General features: G+C 38.4%; 1 protein-coding gene across 1 annotated transcript in view; it reads right to left on the bottom strand.

Moving 5' to 3' along the window:
• GRIN3A (glutamate receptor, ionotropic, N-methyl-D-aspartate 3A) overlaps positions 1–25,386 on the bottom strand; it is a 273,430-nt gene that overhangs the window by 70,827 nt on the left and 177,217 nt on the right. Inside the window, exons 4-5 of the mRNA XM_006864707.1 lie at positions 11,340–11,485; positions 5,678–5,793 (exon numbers count right to left, since the gene is read on the bottom strand). Coding sequence (XP_006864769.1) covers positions 5,678–5,793; positions 11,340–11,485 — 262 coding nt within the window. The remainder of the gene's footprint in view (positions 1–5,677; positions 5,794–11,339; positions 11,486–25,386) is intronic.

Here is a 25,386-nt window from a genome sequence, read left to right as displayed (position 1 = left end):
TACATAAAATGGTAGAAAGTTACATGATGTTGTTTTGGAATGCAAAGGTAGATGAGGCATAAATTCAATAAAGGTAAAGTCTAATGATTAGAACTCAATGGGGAGGAGAGCAAAAACTGTGCAGGTAAGGAGGAATGAGAGAATGCTACCAGATCAGAAGGAAAAAATCTGAGCTTGAATCCAGATAGAGGTATTTTTGTGAGAAGAGAAAATAATACATGATTAGAAAGTTTAAAAATTGGAAGTTAATACTTATCATAATTCTTACACACATTGGAAGAATAGAATTTTGACACAACAACACAAGTATTAAAATTACCCTATGAAGTAAGCTCTGTGGAAGTTGTAGTGACATTTATAAAAAATTGCTACATAGGAAATAATAAAATTAAATCACTGCACTTCATCATGTCTCAGTTAAATTGCAATTGACTGCTAAAAATAGGTTACTGTCATTTAGTGTTTTCCTTTTCAATACTTATATGGAATGTTGAGATCTTAATGGTTTTTCTAGCCTTAATTATTTCCATCTGATAATTAAACCAAGCCCTGGTGTGGAGCTGTAGGATAAGCACAGGACTGCTAAATGCAAAGTTGGCTATACAAACCTACTAGCCTCTTCTTGGAAGCCCCATGCTATGGGGTCAGAATGAGTCAGAATCCACTCTATGGCACTTAACAAAAACATGCATCTGTATACAGGAAAGAAAGGGGGGAAATGTTATGTGGAGAAGGGGATTGTGTTAAAAGAAATAAAAATGTATTCTATTCAGAAATGTAAAAAAGTAAAACCTTCTGTTTTATTTACACTCTCCTTTTTTATCAGTCACTTTGCAAATCTGTATTCCATGGTCATAGAAATCTTATTTTTAAATTGCTGATTCAACTTAGAACAGACGGAGTTGCTTTTATTATCATTAGAAATGTAGCTTTGCAATAAAGACAAGGTTCACTATTTTGTGGTTGATGGATGAAGCAAAATGGAATCCTTCAACCCTAAAGATGATGGCAACTAGCTCCCTGGAAATTGGATACAGCTTAATAGCCCAAGAGAACAATTTTGAGAATAGAATCCTGATCTTTTCTCCATGGATAAAGCAGCTTTACTCAGAGAAGAGTGGTGGAAATAGTATGGCTAGCAAATGTATGGTTAGAAATCTTTATACTAACAGAATTTTCCTGAAATGGGGTTGGTAAATAGATATTTTGAAAGCAAAGTCTCATAAAAAACAAACAAAAACCCCAAACCTACTGCCATGGAGTTGATTCCGACTCTTAGCAACCCTGTATAGGGTTTCCGGTGCTATAAATCTGTATAGGAACAGACAGCCTCACCTTTCTCCCCAGGAGTGGCTGGTAGGTTTGAATTGCTGACCTTGGGGTTAGCAGTCCAGTGCATATCCTACAGCACCAACCGGGCACCTTGCTGTTGTTACTGACTCGGTTCTGACTCATTTGTTGTTGTTGTTAAGTGCCATCGAGTCGATTCCAACCCATAGCGACCCTGTATAGGGTTTCCGAGGAACAGCTGGTGAGCTTGAACAACCTCGCAGTTCAAACAGCTTTGCAGTCTGGCACATTAACCCACAGTGCCACACCGTTCATAGTGACCAGGTATAGGGTTTCTTAGACTGTAAATCTTTGTAGGAGCAGAAAACTACATCTTTTTCTCACAAAATGGCTGGTGGGCTCAAACCACGGAGGTTATGGTTCGCAGTCAAGTGTTTATTCTACAGACGACTGTGGTCCCACGCCTCCTCATATAGTGTTAAAAAAGAAAAAAAAAATTAGGGAAAAAAGGTTTATTCAATTTTGCAGTGTGTCTTTTGTTGATTTAAGTACCGTCAAGTTGGTTCCAACTCATGGCAACCCTATATACGGTTTCCAAGGAGCGGCCAGTGAGTTTGAGCTGCTGACCTTGTGTTTCAAATTGACTTTGCAGTCTAATACTTTATCCCATAGATCTTTTGGGGCCTTGGCTCAGGGGATTTTGTAATAGTCCTAACTATAAATAAAACTTGAAAAATGGGTTTCCTTTACGTGATCACATCAAAATGAGGAGTGTGTGTGAGAAACCAAGATACAAGGAGGGCTATCCTGGGAGAATTGGACTCACGTTATTCGGTCGACTGCATAATTACAATTTATTAAGTACTTACTATGTGCCAGGAGTCCTGGTGTGGCGCTGTAGGTTAATGCGCCAGACTGCAAAGCCGTTTGAACTGCAAGGTTGGCGGTTCAAGCTCACCAGCGTCTCTTTGGAAACCCTATACAGGGTCACTATGGGTTGGAACTGACCAGATGGCACATAACAACAACAACAACTATGTGCCAGGCATGCTTTTACATGCATTACATGTATCACAACAACCCTATCATAGATGTCCTGTTAATATACCCACGATGCAGATGAGGACCCTAGAGAACACCTGTGTTTTCTCCATGGATAAACCAGCTTTACTCAGAGAAGAGAGGTGGAAATTCTGTTGTAACCCTGGCACTCAAACTCCAGAGCCAGTATTCCTAATACTGTGGCAAATAACTGTTGGAAATCAAATGAAAAACTAAAAACAGTCAAAGGTCTTTGGCAGAAAGAGTCTCATCAACTTTTCTTCTCTTTGACCTTTATTGTCAGCTAGCTCTAATGTCGAATTTTAAACATGCATTCATTTATTTCAGCACTTTCCTTTTCTCCTGAGCACATGATATGTCTTTGTGCCTCTGGTGTGTGGTATTTAATATGACCAAAGACTTTCCACATGCTCTTGAACTTTTAATAATTTTGGTTTACTCTGCTGTGTACTCTTCAGTGGCAAAGAGTACCCTAGAAAAGGTTTTAAATGTAATGTGGGTGGGTGGGGGGGAAAGTGTATGTTTTGAGCACTATGTTCTTTTAAGATCTAGTCCTATCAGCAACTTGAAAGGAGATTGAGGGTGCAGCATGTTTATGCTAAAGGAGGGGGGACTCAGAGAAGGAGGTTGAGCATGACCACACAACTTTTGAAGACAGCAATCGATGTCAGTATGCTGTACACGTACAAACTGTTGAATTGGTGCATGTTTGACTTTGTATATTCTCAAAAACAACACCAAAAAAAGCAAGATTTAAAGTGAATAGAGGTAAAAATGCTATCAACTGATGGTACTTGGACGGAATTGTAACATTGGAATGGAGTAAAGTATATGACTTGTTGAACGCAAAACTGATGATCTCTTCTGTAAACCTTCACTCGACTCACAATAAAAGTTTAAATAATCATAATAAACAAATAAATAAATGTAATGTGAGGACCACTGTCTTTCATTTGGCTTACTTTTACCTTTTAAGCTTAAATAAATGCAGAATGGTGAAGTTGGGGGCAGAGTTCAATAGTCACACCGAGCTGATGTGCTATCAATACCATATAGAGTGAATCAATGAATTTTGTTTATCTTCTTGTCTAAGCAAATTACTCAAGTCGTTTAAGTACTTGGGAAGTGTATGCAAATTATCAGGATGTTTTCAATGAACTGCATTAGTCAGTGAATTAGGTACTTGTTTCAAATCTAAACTAATGAGTTAGGTACTAGGTAACACATCATTTATCACATAACTTTTATATACCTAGCATCGCACTGGACCTTGTGAAGGGATACAGTTAGGCATACAAAACATTCCCATATGCTAACTAGGTAGTGTTGGACATAAACTGCTTTGATGGTTTTTATGTCTATACAGTCTAACCTAATAGTAATAAAGTCAACTTTTATTTTAGAAGTCAAGAATCCGAAATGTTATTAAAAAAACTTATTAAAATTTTCATGAAAAGAGTAACAATGTATTTTCCTAAAAATCTATGAGATTACCATTCTCATAGAATCAAGACTTCTATTAGTATTTGTAGCACATTGTTTGTAATTTATAAGTATCCTGCCTTTGGCCAAGCTTGGTTTTTAGGTTGTAAACTCGTTGGAAGGGGCAGCATTGAATTAAAATAATCTGATTTATACCCATCTTTTTTTGGTGAATAACTCAACAAAAATAATGCTGTCTCTATTCAAATCTGCAATCTTTTGCCTTTTTCACTGGGAGGACTCTTCCATGCACCATTTTGTATTTATATCCTTTGGAAACAATGTGGCGTCTAGAGATGATGGGAACTGCATGAAATTTAGTCTCATGAGCACAGATGGAAATGTAAACAGGAAACCAGTGGGGAGTTAATTGTGTGGCATCTGGCACTGGGGACTAGCAGAGGCAAACAAGCCATCTCACCACTGCCTTTTGACAAGATAGGGCTACCCCCTGAAGACAAAGGTAGAAAATGAAGTCCCTCATTCTTATGCCCGCTACACATGATTCATTGTTAGTAGCTGCTAATAGCAGAAGGGACCATAATTTCTCAGTACATCTAGGACAAAAATAAAATGTAACATCCCTTCCATATCCCCAGATGACACGAAAATGGGAACTTTCCCAGTGTTTCATCAAAATGGGGTTATATAATAAATGTTCATTTTGATTGCCTCGCCTTATTTTCTTTGCTTTTCTTTGCAGCTCAAGCCACTACCATGAAATTTTTCTCTTCCAGAGTTCCACCCCTGTTTCAGGTAGGGGTCATGCTGCCTGGAAAGGGAATTGACTTCTCTTTGGAGAAAACATGAAGAAACAGCATGGACTGATACTTTCTTAATCATTACTAAAACCAAGACCGAAGTAAAAATATCTGTTCTTGTGTTTAGGGAAGACAGAGACTAATTGTGGTTAGAATATTGGAGAGTTAAAATCAGAATAGTTTTGATACGATAGTTAACATACAGAAAGTAGAGGTTTCTGGAAACAGGATTTGGGCACTCCTATGGGATTGTTTAAAGTGTTTTCTGACAAGTGATCTTTGGCTGTCTTGAGAGCCAGCATGTACTGTCAGGGAAGGGAATCTGGGAATTGGGAGATGTGAAATTTGCTGGTTTAAACTATCAGCTCCATATATCAACTGTCGTCTGGAATGAGACAAGCTACTGACAGAGCAATCCTTCCTTGATCCTGAAGTTTGATGGATTGGTGGATCAAGTTGGAAAACAAATTTGATACCAGTGGGAGGAAAGCAAACCTAACACCTAAACAAGGTTTTGTTTAGGCTACTAACCTATGGAATGAGAGATCTTTTTTTCTAGCTATTTCCCAACTAGTACAAAAACACAGAATTAAGAAACATGAGATTTGGATTCTCAGACCAGTATTACCATATAATTGCATGGATGTGATCACAAAAAATTGATATAATGGTCCTTGCCTTTCTGGTGCATAAAATGAATAGACTGGATTAGATAGGCATTAGCTTCGTTATAGAATTTACATTGGCTTCATTATAGAATTTAGTGATTAAAAAATACAGATCAAATTGAAATCAGATTCCACATTTGTTATTTTATAACACCACTTCCAGATATTTAAGCAACATCTTTGGTTACCACAGTATTGTCATTTTTTTTCCTTAAAAACTGGGAAAATGGATCTTGTTGAGTAGGTGAAAAATTCCTAAATTCAGCAACTTAATAGCTAAGTGCTTAAGAGTTGAAAATGAAAACAAGAGAAGATGAATAGCTCTTTGCCTCTGACACTGGCATTTGTGACTTGCTAGGTTAGCGAGCTGAGCACATCCTGAATCAAAGTGAATCCAGAATGACTGATTAATACCTTCTATGGCAAATGGCTTCCCCACGGTTAGAAGTTTGCAGTCAGCATCTATTGACACTTCATAATCCAGAAGGGCTTTGTCCATGATGAAGGCGTCTAGCTTCTCCGGATCATTCCTATATTTAAGTCCAAGAGAAGAAAAGCAAAAAATGATTCATTAATGGGCAGGAAGTGCTAAGGCTGACAGTTGGCTTTGTTTAGGGGACAGAAACCTGGACAAGCTAGCTAGCTGCTGACTCAGGCTTCTTGGCATCTCACTGAGCTGTAGAGTACAAACCAGGGAAAACAGACACTCCTATATGTGCTGGCTTCCCAATGGGTTTGTTTACCTATCCCTTTCATTACTTTAGAGCGGTTCCTGGGTAGCATAAATGGTTTAGGCTTGGCTGCTGACGGAAAGGTTGGTGGTTTGAATCTATCCAGCTGTGCTGTGGAAGAAAGTCTTGATTATCTAATTTTGTAAACAGCACAGTAAAGAAAACCTTGACTCAATCCTACTCTGTGACACATGTGACTGCCCTGAGTCAGAATCAACTCGACAACAATGGGTATGGTTTTTTGGTACCCAACTTTAAATCCCATAGGAAAGCCAGAGTGACCCGGAAGTGAATGAGGTGAATAGAGATGTCTCATTGCTCTTACTTCTTTGTGGTAGGAATTTTATTCTTGTTTTACATACACTTTATCACTAAATAACCATAGAAACCATGAGGTAGGTAGTACTGTATTATCCCCTTTTAAAAGAGGAGAAAATTAAAGCTCAGAAAGTCCAAGTAACTTGACTCAGGTTATATAGCTAGCAAGTCCAGAAGCCAGGTGATCTCATGAATCAGCATGTGCGAAACCTTACTGATTTCGGTCATGACCACTGTCAGATTCTTCAGAAGCCAGGAATTATTTCATGTTTAGGAATAGATATAAAGGAAATCCAAACAAGAGCTCTAAGATTCCTGGGGAAAATGGAGCTGCTTTCTCTTTCAAGTCCTTAGGCTAGAACTTAATAAATGGTAGGGGAAGAGTGTATAACAGATCTCAGTGACCTGATTTATTGATGTACAGGAAGTCCTCGACTTATGAATCCATCTCAAGTCTATTCTGATGTACTAAGTCAAATACCTCTTTTTTTTTTCCCCCATTATGGTGATTGGTGGTTATGTGCCGTGGAGTCGGTTCCAACTCATAGTGACCCTGTACAGGGTTTCTGAGGCTGTAAATCTTTAGGGGAGCAGAAAGCCTCATCTTTCTTCCACGGAACAGCTGGTAGTTTTGAACTGCTGACCTTGCGGTTCGCAGCCCAATTCATAACCACTATGCTACCAGAGCTGCTTATTTGTTTGTTGTTAGGTGCCATTGAGTCAGTACTGACTCACAGCAACCTTATGCACAGCAGAACGAAACACTGCCTGATCCTGGGCCGACCTCACTACTGTTGCCATGCTTGAGTCCATCGATGCTGCCACTTGGCTAATCCATCTCATTTGGGGTCTTCCTCTTTTTCTCTGACCCTCCACCTTACCAAACATCATAGCCTTCTCCAGTTAATGGTCCTTCCTGACAATATGCCCAAAGTATGAGAGACGAAGTTTGGCCATCTTGGCCTCCAAGGAGCACGCTGGCTGCACTTCTTCTAACACAGATCTATTAGTTCTTTTGGCAGCCCATGGCACTTTCAATATTCTCCTCCAGCTCCATAACTCAAAAGCATCAATTCTTCTATGGTCTTCCTTATTCACTGTCCAGCTTTCGCATGCATATGAGGTTATTGAAAATAACATGGCTTGGGTCAGGTGCACCTTAGTCCTCAAGCTGACATCTTTGCTCTTCAACACTTTAAAAGTTCTTGTGCAGCAGATTTGCCTAATGCAATATGTCATTTGATCTCTTGATTGCTGCTTCCATGAGTGTTGATAGTTGATCCAAGAAGAATGAAGTCCTTGGCAACTTCAATCTTTTCTCCGTTGATAAGAATGTTGTTTATTGGTCCAGTGGTGAGGATTTTTGTTTTCTTTACATTGAGATGTAATCTACACCAAAGGCTGTGCTCTTTGATCTTCATCAGTAAATGTTTTAAGTCCTCTTCACTTTCAGCAAGCAAGGTTGTATCATCTGCATATTGCAGGTTTTAGTTGCTTTTTATTATCAGTATCTTTATAAGTCTCATCTTTGAACACCTATGAATGAACATGCGAGCAATTATATGCTACAATACTGTCTGTCAAAGCAATTAAATTCCATATGAGGGGACTTAAAAAAGTTAATGGAAAAACTCCATTATCTTTCAATTCCATTTTTCCATGAACTTTTTGATGCCACCTTTTATTATTAATGATGTGCCAAACAGCAACAAAAACCAACAATACCCCAAAATGCAGATGGTCATAAGAGTAGTTCATCATAACTCAAATATATTGTAAGTCGGGACTTCCTGTGTTTCTAGAAGTCAGTGTTTCACTTCCATTCCAGTAGGCAGTTCAGACAGGAATCATTTAAGGAAGCTGTCCCTGGACTGTATCATTGAATGGTCAGTGGGCTGGTCCTTGGACATCCTTTATGAATGTATTCTCAATTTTTGAACATTAGTGCAGAGATGGTCCATAGGAAGGTGAAGTCATACCATGAGCTGGCCTCCTACTTACACAGCAAGCAAAGGGAGAGATGTTTAAAACAAAACTCTCCAAAGTGATGCAATGGCTCTTGTTTTACCACCTCAAATCTTTTTTGGAATGGCTTTCCTACCCTATCTCAGGATTGTTCAAACAACTATGCTAAGAAAATAAGTCTTCTCTTTTCCTATCCTATCTCAGGGTTGTCCGAACAGTTCTGCAAAGAAAACAACTCTTCTCTTTTCCACCTTGGCTAAGCCATTCCTCTCTTACAGCCAGGAATAAAGCTGTGGTCTCTGAACTCAGAGGAAAACATGGCTAGGGTCCATCAATAATTAAAAAGACATCGCTAGACACCTGTAAGAGTAATCATAGGGCAGGAAACACATCTTTACATGGATGACTTTTTCTGGGTTACCCTTTAGATTCCAGTGACCATTGTTTCCTCTTTCCACTCTTCCACAAAGTGAAACAGTTAATCCAAAATGCATCCCCTTTCATGCGCTTAACTTTAACCAAAATGAAAACACTTCCAAGTTCCATAGTAGTGGGAAGTTTCAGAAAGGTTTGGGGTTGGGACTTATTTCCTAGGAGCTGCTGCTGAGGAACCATAATGGTATCTTGGCAATAAAGTTAAAACTTAAGCTGAAAGATATTCTCTAATCAAAGTTTTACTGCCATAGTAGCAGAATGTGCTTTGGGAGATCCTTAGAATCCAGGTACTATTTGCAATACTCTACAAATATTTGTGCTAGCAATAGGACTGTAGGAAAAAAATGGGATTCAATACAGTTTTGATAACCAGTAATTCCTGAGGCCAATCTCACTGGTATCCTTAAATAACTAGTTCTGATTTGGGACCGCAAAGTACAGTTAGCAATGACAGGTCTCTAGGCTATTGCAAAGGAAGGTTAGAAGCAATCAATTCACAGGCTCCCGTAGGGCCCTGAGTCACTGGTGAGGAAGTAGCCTGGTGTGACTCAGGGATAAGTAGTCTCTAGATTGGCTGAATCACCTTGCAGTTGGCAGGGCCTCCAGTTATTTCTCCCATTATAGAATCATACTCTGTCTCTCTTTGAGCATTCATTTTAAAACACATATACCTCAAATAATAATATATTAGCATACTAAAAAATTAACACTTGAATAAGAATTGACTTACCGGATAACACTCATCCTAGAAAGGTGGGCAGTAGGGAATAGGATGAAACCCAGGGAAATTTTGATGGGAGAGGGAAGAGACACATGTAGTACATAGAAATCTGCTTTATACAGGAGACTGCAGGGGTTGTGCTCTGAAAGTCGGGCCTCTGGGATGTCCGAGGGTAACATAAGGCCTGTGGTTGCTTGGAGGCACTGTGGTGGCCAAGAGCACAGGGAGTGACTAGGCTAAATGAGGAGAGAAGGCTCAGAGAGGAGAGAGGGCATTAATGATAAGCTCTGCCTATGTTCCAATTGCACCTTGATCAGTGAATTGCCTAGGAAGTTGTTAAAATGCAAATTCTGATGCAGTAGGTCTAAATGGATTCTGAGAGTCTGCAAATATTCAGGTGTTACCGATGCTGCTGAAACATAACTACAGAGAACAGCAAGGACCCATTCTTCCATTATGGGTCCTAGACTAGCCTGCAGCAGCAGTTGGACCCCAGGAACTGGTTCTAGTCCTGACTTCGCTACTTACTAGTTGTATGATCAACGACAAGTCACTGCTCTCAGACCTCAGCTTGCCTATCTGAGCCTTCCTTTGTAATAACTGCTTCTCCCTTGGTTAGGGCAGGGCCAGCTCTTAGCATAGGGTTTTCTCAGGCAATACCTCCATGATAAATAAATGCACTGTCTAGAGTGGAGCTCAGGACTGCAGTTGATAGTTCACCTTTTCATTCTTCCAGCATAGCTCAGTTCCCAACCATTGCTAATCTAGCTGGAACCTTGGCTATCTCTCTGACATGATCTCTTTCAGACTTGAAGTTGCTGGGAGGAGAGAATGTAGATGAGGAGCTGGGAGGCAAAGGAGCTCTAAATGCAGTATCAGAAAGGGAATTTAATCTTTTTATTTTCTTGCAAAATTAAAAGTGCCACTTAATAGTACTTTAACATTATGTATAACTTTGCAAATCCGGGAGCACAAGACTTCCTCTCTAGGCTCAGTTAAAAGTACATAAACTTGTTTAAGGAGCCTATTACTGGAGCTCTTGAGAAACATAACCTCCTTATTCTCCTATGAAATTATTTATCTCTCCTCCTTCTTAAACAAGAACTTGCAGCAGCAGGTCCTGCTGTCCATTGGCAAAATTACTGTAGCTGACCATGGACAACCAGTTTCCTGAAGCTGTGCAATCCTAAGGGTGGGCAAATTGGATGTTTGTTGCTGTTCTGATGCTGTCAGGCAGGAGAGAGAGGACTGCTCACCCCCATTCAGGGGTCATTCTCAGGAGCCATTCATTCCCTTCTCTCAGGCAGACTCCAAGAGCAGACCCATAGCACTCAGCTACACTGAATCACAGGCTCTGATAGTCTACTATGGCAATGTGATTGCTCTTGATTGCTTCTCATAAATTCTGATGAGAAGGTTGCAGGCATGAGAATCATCGCCTTCTATCCTATTTTCTTACTACAGGAAATCTGTAAGATAAATTCCATTTCCTTGTGGTAAGAGGAGGCATTTCATGAGCTTAGACATTCTCTATGAAGGAAGGATTGCTCTGGGACACTTTATCCTCTGGCCACGTTCCCTGAGTGTTTGATCATTTTGGCAGCATTGTTTTCCCAAGTGATGTCAAGCCAACATTTGCTTCCCCACCATCTGCTACACTAATGACCCCACTGGCTCTTTGAGTGAAGCTACTGCCAACCTAGGATGCAGGTAACCAGTAATCTAGGTCACACAATTCAGAGCACACTCTTCCACATGGCCTCTTGTGTCTCACAGTGTGAGATACTTAGCGAACACACAGTGAGTGTATTTAGTTGTCAATTTCAAAAACCAGTGAATACTATGTCGGTAGCTACATGGCTTCTTTTAAGTGAGAACTATTTGGACCCAAGAAGTTGACACTCACTTTAGATACTCCACTCCATCAGGGGTGGCAGGTACATTGTACCTTCTCATATACTCATGCATCTCTGGGAAGCTTTGCCTCACATAATCTTCAGCACTGCTTTCACGGACAGTTCCAAATCGGAAGCCTTGGGAGGGATGATGGAGCTAGGAAGGAGAAAGAGAAATGTCTTTAATAGAGATTATTCCTAGAATTAAACAAAACAAAACAAAAAACCTTTCCGTTTCTATCACTCCTTGGAATCTAATAATAATTTAAACTGAAAACACATACAGGCATAAGCATATATATAGAAATGTGCAGACAAGGCAAATGTGCTCTCAGAGCTCAGCTTTCAAACCCATGATTGTTATGTCTTCAAAGCCAACAGGAACACAAAAAATACAAGACAATCTTCTGCTTTACATTAGGAACCTATCAGGTGTTTTTTTTAAAGAAACCATACAATTTGGCATGTTGGATTAATTTTGTTACTGTACAGTGGAAACACACACAAAGTATACAGTCAAGATAATACATTATCATATTTAATAAACTAGAACAACCCAGTCAAGTTAAAAATCTTACGTCCTGAGATTACTATACTCGTATACATAATGCAATAGTGAATGCATCTTATTTATGCTTATCTGTCTTAATGCTAGTTTACATTTTAAATTTATGGACTTATTTTTGGTTTTATTATCTTACCTTTGAAGCAACTGTATTATAAAATGCTGACTCATGCTGAATATTTGATCAAATGCAATGGTATATAATATAATGGCAATTGTAGGGAAGAGTTAATATGGGAATACAGAATTTAAAACTTGAATTATTTCAAATATAAGAATGAACAGAGATCAGGCCATTCTATGAAAATAGTCAAATACTCTGTACTGCTCTTAGGTGCTGTCAGCTCAGTTCTGACTCATAGTAACTCTGTGCACAACAGAGCAAAATACTACCTGGTGTTATAACATCCTCATCATCATTGCTATGCTTGAGTCCATTGTTGCAGCTCTGTCAGTCCATCTAAGTCCTTCTCCAGGGATTGATCCCTCCTTGTAACATGTCCCAAAGCATATGAGATGAAGTCTCATCATTCTTGGTTCTAAGGAGATATCCTGTAGCCCGCAGTATTGTCCTGGGGGCGTGCAAATGGTTAATGCACTAGGCTGCTAACTGAAAAGTTGGAGGTTGAGTCAGTCATTAAAAACCCTACGGAGCACAGTTCTACTCTAACACACATTACACACCTACGGACACATATTCCATTGAGTAACTGGAGATACTTCTCCACAATGTTACAGTTAAAGCCTCTTCATTTTTTATTATGCTTCATATTAACTCATTGGTTCTGATCTGAAGTCGTGACATGAATTCATGGATGGACTTCATAGAGGTCATGAACCTACTGAAGTTATTGGTAAAATTTTATGTAAAAATGTTCTGATAATTTTCTTCTGTTGAAGGACATCTTGTAGAGATTTTTTTAAATAACAAGATTTTCAAATTGTTTATAACCCAGAAAGTCTAAGTTATCACTGGATATAACAACAATATGGCAAGAATTAAAAAATAATTATGGTGCATCATTTTAGAATGCTATGTAATATACAAATCATGTTTGTGAAACATATTTAGTAAAACAGAGCAAATGATTAAATGACAAATTTAATGATCCAAATTAAATATGTGTATATTTATTTTATAAGCTGTGATCACATGCCATCATATATATAGATCCCACATACACTGGAAGAAAATAAATCAAGATTATTACAATGCTTGTCCCATTCCTGGTAAAATTATAGGTATATTTGTTTATTTGTTATTTATTAATTTATTATTGGATCTTTTACAAGAACACGCATCATGCTTATAAACAGAAAAAACTTTGTTTTAAAATCACCAAAATAAATCACTCATTTATTCAACATTTATTAAGAGCCTACTCTGTCCATCCCTCAGAAGTAACTGGGGACACAAAGATAAACACCTACAATCACTGTCATAAAGTAATGCACGTCTGGTTATTCACTGTATTTCTTTGTATGTTCCCCCACTGCTCAGTAGATGATTTGGCATCCCCTGTGTTTAATGCAATTATTCTATGCAGTGAACGCATTCTACAGTTTTATGAAAATTTAACCTTTGTGAAGCATCAACAATAAACAATGACATTTATTGAACACTCTTGATTAATCCTCAGAACAACTTCATAAGCAGGGCACTATTATTTCCTTTTTATGGATAAAGAACTCAAGCTCAGAGAAGTGAAGTAACTGGCCTAAGGTCATGCAGCTGGAAGGAGTATGAACTGAATAAGAGCCTGTCTGTCTTTCGAAGTCCAGGCTGCTCTCCTGCGCTGTACCATATCATCTGATATCATCTGTCCTCCTGGTTTCTAACAGAAATTGGAGTGAAGGTATTTATTAGAAGGAACTACCAGCCTTTTTTTAAATAAAACTTTTTATTGTAACTCGAGTAAAGGTTTACAGACAAGATCATCAGCTTTACATTCAACAAATTATATATTTTGTGTCAGCTCTATATTTACAACCCCCTCCATGCAACAATAGTTTTCCTGCTTCCTGTGATTCCTATTTACATTCCACCCACCTTTCTATCCTTTCTCAACTTTGTCCTTAGAAAAATGTTGCCTTTTTGATTTTGAATGATTGACCATTCTATGGTGAGTATACCTTGCAAGTGTTGTTTCCCCTCCATTAAGCCTATCTACTGCTTGGCTGAAAATTGGGCCATGAGGGTGAGTTCCTTTCCACACTGAAGGGTGGCTGAGGGCCATAGTCTTAGGTTGCTCCAGTCTCTTTCTGAGCAGTAAACCCATTATATTATTATTATTAAATAATTTTGAATTTTGTTCTACATTTTCTTCCACTCTATCTGAGACCCTATAATGTGATCCCTTTCAGAGCAATTAGTAGTGGTAACCAGGTACCATCTAGTTCTTTGGTCTCAGAGTCATAGAAAACTAAAATGCCTTTACAAGAAAAAGACCAATTAAAAATGGGCAAAGAACATGAAGAGACATGTCACCAAGGAATACATTCAGGCAGCCAATAAACATATGAAGAAATGTTCATGATCATTAGCCATTGTTGTTGTTAAGTGCTGGTGGGACTGTAAAATGATTCAATAACTCTGGAGAACGGTATGGTGCTTCTTCAGAGAGTTGGAAATAGATACACCTTATGAACTAGCAATCCCATGGTTGTTTTGATCACTGTGGCTGTGTAGTAGAATTTAAGATCAGGGACTAAGAGGCCTCCAACTTTGCTGTTGTTCTTAGACAGTGCTTAATATAAAGTCCCATATAAAGTACATGATTATTTTTTACATCTCCTTAAAGAATGATGTTGGAATCTGGATTGGGATTGCATTATATATCTGTAGATTGCTTTGGGTAGTACTGACATTTTCACAATGTTAAGTCTTCCATTCCATGAACATGGTACAGTTTTCAATTTTGTGAATCTCTTTTGGTTTCTTGTAGTAGTGTTTTGTAGTTTTCTTCGTCTAGGTCATTTGTTCCTCTGGCTAGATTTATTCCTAAGTATTTTATCTTTTGTGTGGCTATTGTAAATGATACTGTTTTCCTAAATTTTTTTCAGAGCTGTCTCTACTAGTATAGAGGAATCCAGCTGATTTTTGTATATTGATCTTGTACCCACTAACCAGCCTTTTAGGGCATCCTGGTGTGGCACTGTAGGATAAGCACTGGAGTGCAAACTACAAGGTTGGTGGTTCAAACACACCAGCTATTCCTTGGAAACCCTATTCAGGGTTGTTGTTAGTTGGAACTGACTCGACAGCACTTTACAAACAATAATCAGCCCTTTAGAATATTCTTCTTAAGTCTTTAATGCCCTGCAAATTCTCACAAGTAAATCACCATCCTATGGCTTAAATAAGGCAAATTTAGCAGTATTCTATCTATTTAAAAACTAGTCATTTTTAAAGACCCACATCAAAACTTTCTGTGCAATGTCTTTTGTCTTACTAAGCTCTACCTTCCTACCTAGAACAACAACAATACAAATAAATGATTGCTTAATCATCTGCACAGATATAGCACCTTGTACATAGGTAATATGTCTTCTATGTACTTAGTTAATCAATCTTTCTCTTCCCAGGCATTATATTTCCTTTGATCTTCCCAAGAAACCTATGAAATATTTTTATTATCTTCTTTACATAGATGAAGAAACTGAAGAGTAGAAATTTATTTTCCCAAGATCAAAGAGCTAATATGAAATGTTGAACCTAGGATTTGAACTCCATCTGATTAAAGCACAACACTGTTTCTGACACTATGTCATACTGTCTCCCTTAGTCTGATCATTATAGAATTTGGTACTTATATGCCACACTGAGTTTTAAACATTTTGAATCTCATGGTAATCCTGCAAACAGACATCATTTTCTTATTTTACAGAATAAGACAGTGAGACTCAGTCACAAAACAATGAAATTTGTATGGATAACAATTGTTGTTGTTGTTACGTGCCATCGAGTCAGGTCCAGCCCATAGGGACCCTGTATGGGGTTTCCAAGGAGAGACTGGTGAGCTTGAACTGCCAACCTTGTGTTTCAAATGGATAACAATTAGAAAGATAACAATCCATGCTGTTTTCTGTAACAACTAAACTGAGTTTCATTTATTTGTGTATCAGAGTTACTTGACAGGTGCTCGATCTATGTTTGTGAAGACCATTGACTTTACCACTACTCTTTTTTTTTTTGATGTACATAAAAACACTCAGGAATATATCACCATTTAAACAACCAAAGGGCACATTATGCAAGCCTGGCTCTGGCCACCAGCACATAGTCCTTCTCTTTAAATTAGTCTAGAGTCCTCAGCTGCTCTATCTCTTGATGTCACCATCTTTGCTTCCATTTCTGGTGTCTCTGCTTCTCTGGATAGGGTCCTACATTCCACTCATGCTCTTTTCCCTTGATAGTCCTAGGGTCCTCTGTTCCTGGAATGTAAGATTAGCTACTCCCCCCTTTATGTTACAAAATTCTACCTTTATAGTTGTGACAATTACAATTAGTCATGATAACAGTTACTCACTATTGAATCATATGAATCTTATCTCCATCACCTGTCATCAGACCCATTTAGATAAGATGAAAACTATTCAGTGGGGGTTATACCTTCTCCTGCACAATCTGAAACTAACCTCCCTCTTGAAAACTTGTAAGCCAGTCACTTTGTGACTTTATAGGCTCATGCCTCCCACCCCCATTTTAGAAACTTTTCTGTTTCTATCAATCCTGTATACCAAGGGGATAGGTTTGATCTTTGATGTGAAGACTTCTTCCCTCTCAGTTGGTATTTTGAGCTACTACATCACAAAGTATAGGTCAAGTTAATCAAATTATAGCAATTTACACTTGTTTCCTTTATAAAAAATTTTTATCTTCCTCTAGTTGAGCTCTGGTCATCAAGCCATCGAAGCTAGGCCCAATGGGTACTATCTGCAAGTTTGGGCATTCTTGTGCATCTCCCCCCTACTTCGTATCAGTTGGATGCTTCACTCTTAGCTCTAGCCCTCCAGGGCTAGGTTAATGTTCATGGGCTCAGAAGTTCCCAAGTCTCTCCAAACTTCGAACCAACCAGCCTTTCCTCTTCTCTCTCTCATCTCCAGGTTAACAGGAATCTATGGAACATGGTTGAACTCAGCCCATATCTTCATTACTGACTTCCCCCCACTTCCCCTCAAATCTAGACCAACATGGTCGCCATTGAACTTATATGCTTGTTTGTGTGTAAGTTTGAGTTTCAGTCTTGGAGGGGAGTTTGTCCTGAAGGAACTTTATTGATGACCCATATCTTTATTTTGAAGAATTTTCACAGTTGCCATCTTAAATTCAGCTTCTTCACTGGACTGGAAGCTTGATGTAAACCACAATAACATTTGTTTTAATTCCCCATTGTGTTCCAAATGCCTTTCATCACAAGGTTGTTCAATAAAATGCTTGATGATTGATAATTACTCTCTGAGCCAAAAGGGAGATGAGAGCTTTGTTGTCTCATTTATCACAAATGAGCTGAATTGTAGAAAGGAGAAGGTATTAATATAGCTTATACCCAAGTTTCTAAATGAACTCTCCCTTTAAACTAAAAGGCTATGTTGTTGTTAAGAGTCATCAAGTTAATTCCATAGCAACCTTTTATATGGTGTTCGAGATTTTTTAAGTCTTGCAGGAACAGAAAGCTGGTGAGCACGTACTGATGATCTTTTGGTTTGCAGTTCAGTGTTTATTCTATCATTAATTAAAATACATTTATCTTACATCAGCAAGTAATCCCTTTTCATTTCTACCCACTATGCTGTGACAATATTTTATGGCCTGATAACTATTTCTTGGAAGTCCTGGTGTGGTGCTATAGGGTAAGTTTGAACCAGAAAATTGGCAGTTCAAACTCACCAGATGCTTCTCGGATACCCTGTATGGGTCTCTATAGCTGGAACTGACTCAATGCCACTTCACAGCATCTATTAGAAAGCTCTGCTTTTTGGACCTCATTTTTCTGTCAAACACATCAGTAAGTCCCTCCTTTTCCAGGTACTGGAAAGGGAGGGAAACCAGTAGGATCAAACTCAATCTCCAGTGGAGGACTGGTCCTTTTGTGTTTTTCCTTTCTATGTCTTTCACTCATCTGCTTCAATGTCTGCTTCATGTAAAACATGGTTTCGAGGTTTTAAAGTTAGACTGCTTCTCTAAATGTAAATACCCAGATTTTCTGAAAGGCAGCATTTTGTTTATGTGGCAGCAACTCTATGACGTGGAGATGTTTTACAAACACTGGTACCTCTCCAGTCCAAGCTCGGCTCTCTTCACATTGCCTCTTTCTCCACTCCAATTCGTATAGAGTCATCTTAGAACCCAAATCTGACCATGTCACTCACTTGCTTAGCATTCATCATTGGCCCCCTGTTGCCCTTGATAAAGTCCAAGCTCTGCACATGGAGTCTAAGGTTCAACATTATCCTGCTTCTGCCTTTTCTCTTCAGCCCTATCTTTCCATTCACCCCCAGACCTCTCAAGTTTTAGCCAATTCTCTCAGTTCTTCCTTGTGTACTTTTTGCTTGCTCAGAGCTCTTGTACACAGTCTTCACTTCACCTGGAATCCTCTTTTCCCTCATCTCCTCTTCTCATTTTATCTATATAGCTCTTAAGTGGAATTTTCTCAGGGAAGCCTTCAATGAGTCCTAGACTGGTTCAGGCTACCTGTGACATCCTCCTATTTTACCCTGAAGTTTCACAAAGCACTGATAACACTAGTAATTATTTTTTCATTGCATTCCTGCTAAATTAATAGTTCCATGTGGGCAGAGCCCATTCCTAAACTCATTATGTGTGCATAATCCTCAACAAATGTTAACTGTGACTATTAGTGTTATCATCATGTGGTACCGTAGGATCAGCATTGAACTGATCAGACACAAGGTTGGCAGTTCAAACCCACCAGCTACTCTTCAGAAACCCTATACAGAATCTCTATGAGTCAGAACAGACTTGTCAGCACTTAAAAACAACAACATTATTATGCAAGAAACATAGTGCTTCTGTGTCTGAATCCTGGTGTGGCACTGTGGGTTAAAATACTGGACTGAAAAGTTGGTTTGAACCACAGGGTTGGCAGTTCAAGCTCACCAACTGCTTCTTGGAAACCCTATACAGGGTCGCTATGGATCATAACTGACTGCACGGCACTAAACAACAACAACAGCATAGTGTCTGGACTCCTCGTGTGGTGTTAGAAGATCAGCACTGGACTGTGAATCACAGTTTCAGTAGTTCAAACCTACCAGCTACTCCTCAGAAACCATCAGAACCGACTCGATGGCACTTAACCATAACAACAAGCATGGTGTCTGGCACATAGCAAGCTTGCTACAGATGGTAGTTACTATTATTCTCATAACATTATAAATTGCCATGGAATTCTGAATAAATTATTGACTAGTTAAAAAAGAAGAAGAAAAGAAACACAGTGCTGGCCCATAAAACATGTTCAATAACTATTGGTGGAATAAATGAATCATAACCAACAGGAAATTCTTTTAGTATACATTACAGATTTGATGCTTTTGTTCACTCCTCACGTTGTCTTTCTTTTCCCTTAAATTTTTTTTTTTACCTATAATTATTAATTCAGTGCTTTTAAGACAACATATTCCTTTGTATTTCTGTACATGACATTCTAATGGAAAATAACAATGGGTTACTCAGTAATCACAGAATGACAGATCAGAAGAGGGATCTAAGAAGCAATGCACCATTATAATCTGTTCTGGGTGACCAGGTGGTTCGTAATTCAGGCAGTTAGGATGTCAGAAAGCCTGCACCAAAGAAGGAAGAAAAAAGTATACAAAGAGTTCAAGCATTAGAGCTGTATTACAACCATCACTAAGAAATCTCATAGGGAGAAGTATTTCTTTAAAGTTGCAGCTAAATACTTCACCAGCTCTTCCAATTCTGTTTACATTTGTGTCAACCTTTTGGGCCTTGGGGAAATACCTAAGGTTAAACTATCTATTTGTATGTGAATTGTTCAGTATAAAGGGAAAACTGAACTCTACCCAGAGCATCTGTATGGAGAATAATCAGACAGGCATTTCCCAGAAGACAGAGAAATGGCTCAAAACACAATGGAAGAAAACTCAAGGAATAAACAGCTATGTCCAAAGCAGATGTGGTTTTCGATGAAAAAATGATTCCAATGCTGAGTATGTTCACTTATGATCTACACTTGCACCTATCTGAGATTAGTATTTAAATCATAAATGGAAGGTAGTCACTGGACCTGGCATAATGTTCTTTGGAGTTGGGTAGTATGGACTGTTCTTACTTTGCCCATTGAAAGAGAATAGTCTAGGTATTAAGACCACACCTCCTCCTCTGTGCCATGGTTTTATCTATTTAAAACCTGTGGACTATTTAATACCAGGTGGTCTCAGGTATCAAAGTGACTGTAAAGGTCATCTATTGTAATAATTTGCTGATTCTGAAATACTTGCTAGCAAGGCTAAATAAAACTTCTGCCTGGGAATTTCTTTAAAATACAGATTCTTATTCCTTATGTGTAGGCTGGTACCTGAGATTCTGCATTTCTAAGAAGTTCCAAATGATGCCAATGTTGCTGGTCCATGGACCAAACTTTGAACAGTAAGGGTTTATTGATAACATCATCATTAAGTGCCTGTTTATGTCATCATTGACAAAAAAACCAAACCAAAACAAAACTCCTTCTTGAAACATATCTTCTGTTTATATGAAGGTGACTTTGTAAATCCATCCACCCAAAAGATTCTATTTTAATATATAAGAATGATAGCTAATATTTTTAGTTCTTTATGAATATGGAGTCCTGGTATGGAATTGTGGGTTAATGCGTCAGACTGTAAAGTCAGTGGTTCAAGCTCACCAGCTGCTCCTTTGAAACCCTATACAGGGTCACTATAGGTCGGAATCGACTTGACAGCACTTAACAACAGCAACAACAAATGCTAATACATTTAATTCTAATGAGATTGCTACTTTTATTATTCTTCATTGTATATAAGGAAATTGAGATCCAGAGATATTTAATACATTGTCTAGGATCAGCAGGGAAGTGTCTGTTTGAAACCTCTGCCCTTATTTAACCCTACATTCTAACTTCCAAGGTACGGACTTTAATCACTGTCCAAGTATTGGTGGTTCCTTTAAATAATATAGACTTCTTGGTATTACAGTCTAAGAATCATCTTGGTTAATATACATGTTATAGGTTGAACCATGTTCCCCAAAAGATAAGATGAATGTGATCTTATGTGGAAATGTCTTTACCCATGTAATTAATTAATATGAGGTTATACTATAAGGTGGGCCCTAATCTAATATGATTTGTTGTTATTAGGTGACATCGAGTTGGTACCGACTCATAGTGACAGAGAATGAAACCCTGCCCAATCCTGGGCCAACCTCACAATTGTTGCCATGCTTGAGCCCACTGATGCTGCCACTTGGCCAATCCATCTCTCTGAGGGTCTTCCCCTTTTTCTCTGACCCTCCACGTTACCAAACATGATATCCTTCTCCAGTGACTGTCCAGCTTTCGCATGCATATGAGGTTATTGAAAATACCATGGCTTGGGTCAGGTGCACCTTAGTCCTCAAACTGACATAATCCAATATTATTAGTGACCTAATAAGGCAAAGATTGGAGTTATGTTGCTATAAGCCAAAGAATGCCTGAACTTACTAGTAGATGGGGAAGACAAGGATGGACCTACTCTGACTTAGGCTGGGTTCTTCACATAAACAAAACCAATGAAGATTATATATGTATATATTGCTGTTGTTGTTCAGTGCCTTAGCGTTATTTCCAACTCTCAGTGACCCTATGCACAACTGAACAAAACATTGTCCAACCTGGAACCATTCTCATAATTATTGTTATGCTTGAGCTCAGTGCCACTGTCACTGTGACAATCCACGTCTTTGGGGGTCTTCCTCTTTTTCACTGACCCACCACTTTTCTAAGCATTTCTTCTCTAGGGACTGGTCTCTTCTGATAATATGTCCAAAGTATGAGAGATGAAGTCTTACCATCCTGGCTTCTAAGGAGCATTCTGGCTGTACTTCTTTCAGATTTGTTTGTTCTTCTAACAGTCCATGGTTCTTTTAATATTCTTCTCCAATACCATAACTCAAATGCATCCACTCTTCTATGGTTTTCCTTATTCACTTCCTACTTTCACATGCATATGAAGCTACTGAAAATACTATCCCTTGGGTCAGGTACACCTTATTCCTCAAACTGACATCGTTGCTCTTGAAAAATTTGAAAAGGTCTTGTGTAGCAGATTTGCCTAATGCAATACAGCCTTTGATTTCTTGACTGCTGCTTCTATGAGTGTTGATAGTGAATACAAGCAAAATTAAGTCTTTGACAACTTCTATCTTTTCTCCATTTATCATGATGTTATTCGTTGCTTCAGTGGTGAGGATTTTTGTTTTCTTTCATTGAGGTGCAACCCATATTGAAGGCTGTGATCTTTGCTCTTCACCAATAATTATTTTAAGTCCTCTTGGCTTTCAGCCAACAAGGTTGTATCATCTGCACATCACAGGTTGTTAATGAGTCCCCCTCTAATCTTGATGTCACATTCTTCTTAATATAATCCAGCTTCTTGGAGTACTTGCTCAGATTCAATAAGTATGGTGAAACAATGGAACCCTGGAGCATCCTTTCCTGATTTTGCACCATTCAGTGTCCCCTTGATTTGTTCAAATAATTGCTTCTTGATCTATACACAGGCTCCTCATGAACTCAATTAAGTATTCTGAAATACTATTCTTCACAATATTATCCATAGTTTGTAATGATCCACACAGTCAAAAGTCTTTCTGTAGTCAATAAAGCACAGGTAAACATCTTGTATTCTCTACTTTCAACCAAGATCTGTCTGATTTCAGTAATGATTTCCCTCATTCCACGTTCTGGTCTGAATCTGGCTTGAACCTCTGGCAGTTCCCTGTCAATGTTTTCTTGCAGCCATTTTTGAATTATCTTAAAATTTTACTTGTGTACGATATTAAGGATATTGTCTGATGATTTTTGTATTCCATTGAGTCGCCTCTTTTTGGAATGGGCACAAATACGGACCTCTTCCAATCAGTTGGCAGGTAGGTGTCTTCCACATTTCTTGGCATAAATGAGTGAGTGTCTCCAGGGCTGCATCAGTTTATCAAAATATTTCAATTTGTATTGCATCAATTTCTGAGCCTTTTTCTCTATGAATGCTTTCAGTATATCTCAGACATCTTCCTTCAGTACAATTTTCTCCTGATCATACGCTACCTCTTGAAATGCTTGAATATTAACTTTTTTTTTTTTTCTTTTTGGTACAGTGACTTTGTGTATTCCTTCCATCTTCTTTTGATGCTTTCTGCATCATTCAATATTTTACCCAGAGAATCCTTCAGTATTGCAAGTTTTGGCTTGAAATTTTACTTTATTTCTTTCAGTTTGAGAACTGCTGAACATGTTCTTCCCTTTTGGTTTTCTAATTCCAGGTCTTTGCACAATTTCACTATAATATTTGGCTTTTTCTTCTCGAGTTGCCCTTTGAAATTTTTTGTTCAGCTCTTTTACCTCCTCATTTCCTCCACTTGCTTTAGCATTGCTATGCTGGAGAGCAAATTTCAGTCTTTTCTGACATCCATTTAGGTCTTTTCCTTCTTTCTTGTCTTCTTAATGACATTTTGCTTTCTTCCTGTATGATATCTTATATCATCCCACAATTCTTCTTGTTTTGTTTATTAGTGTATAATAAACAAATCTGTTCTTGAAATGATCTCTAGATTCAGGTCGGATATGTTCACGGTCATATTTTGGTTCTTGTAAACTTGTTTTAATTTTCTTCAGCTTCATTCTGAACTTGCATGTGAAAAATTGATGGTCTGTTCCACAGCTGGCCTCTGGCCTTGTTTGGACTGATGATATGCAAAAACCATGTGGAGACCATGTCTGACTTCTTCTGACTCCACAAAGGGAAAAGAGAATCAAACTGAAAATCAGTTCAAGCTCGATTTCTATGAAGGGAAGGTCAGACATGCCTCCACCCTACAACCTTCTTTACCCTATTCTGACACCAACCATCCCTTCCATAGCACTGTCTGCTTCACATATGCATTCAACAATCTATTGCAATGGTCACACAGAACTCATAACAATATTCACAATTATGGGGTTTATTAGGGAAATGAATAGGGTACAATTCAGGATTGAAAACCAACTCAGGATGCAGCAGTTCTCCAGTCAGACACAATTTGCTTTTGTTTGGGCTTCTTGTGTTTATTCTTTGGGCAAAGTATTGATCTATGCAGGAAACATCAGAATAGATGGAAGAAATACCCACAGACACGATATCAAACAGAACTGATTAACATGCAACCATTCAAGGAGTACCATAAAATCAGGAACCAATGATAGTGAATAAAGAAGTCCAAGCTACACTGAAGGCATTGGCAAAAAGCAATGCTCCAGAAACGGACAGAATATCAACGGAAATGTTTTGAGAAACTGATGCACTTTTGTAAGTACTCATTTGTCTATGCCAAGAAATCTGGGAAATAGCTACCTAGGCAAGGAACTGGAAGAGATCCATATGTGCAGCCAAAGAAGGAGGACTCAAAATAATGCAAAAATTATCAAATAATATTCTAAGTATCACATGCAAGTTAACTTTTCCTGAAGACAATTCAAAAACAGTTGAAGCAGTACATGGACAAGGAACTGCTGGATTCCGAAGAGGATGAGGGATATCATTGTTAATGTCACATGGATCTTGGCTGAAAGCAGAGAATACCAAAGAGATGTGTACTCGTGTTTTATTGACTATGCAAATGCATTCAACAATGTGGACATAGCAAATTATAGATAACATTGCAAAGAATGGGAATTTAGAATACCTAACTGTGCTCATGCAGAACCTGTACACAGACCAAGAGGCAGTTGTTCCAACAGAAGAAAGGGTGACTGCAAGGTTTAAAATAACAAAAGGTACATATCAGGGTAGTATCCTTTCACCACATTTACTCAGTCTGTGTGCTGATCAAATAATCTGAGACGCTGTACTATCTGAAGGAGAACACAGCATCAGGATTGGTGAAAGAGTCATTAATTACATGAAATACATGAATGACACAATTTTGGTTGCTGAAAGCAAAGAGGACTTGAAGCACTTACTGGTGAAGATCAAAGATTACAACCTTCGTTATGGATTACACCTCAATATGAGGAACAAATATCCTCACAACTGGATCAAAAACATCATGACAAACAGAGAAAAGATTAAAGATGTCATGGATTTCACTTGTCTTGGATCCAAAATTAACACCCATGGAAGCAGCAGTAAAGAAATCAAAGTGATGTATAGTGCAAATATGTTGCAAAAGGTTACTTTAAAATGTTAGAGAGCACAGATGTCACTAAGGTGCACCTAACCCCAACGATGGTGTTTTCAGTTACCTCATA

The sequence above is a fragment of the Chrysochloris asiatica genome, unplaced genomic scaffold, assembly GCF_000296735.1.
Source record: "Chrysochloris asiatica unplaced genomic scaffold, ChrAsi1.0 scaffold00069, whole genome shotgun sequence".
Taxonomy (NCBI): domain Eukaryota; kingdom Metazoa; phylum Chordata; class Mammalia; order Afrosoricida; family Chrysochloridae; genus Chrysochloris; species Chrysochloris asiatica.
The sequence above is the reverse complement of the archived record's forward strand: the minus strand, read 5'-3'. Positions and strand labels throughout refer to the sequence as shown.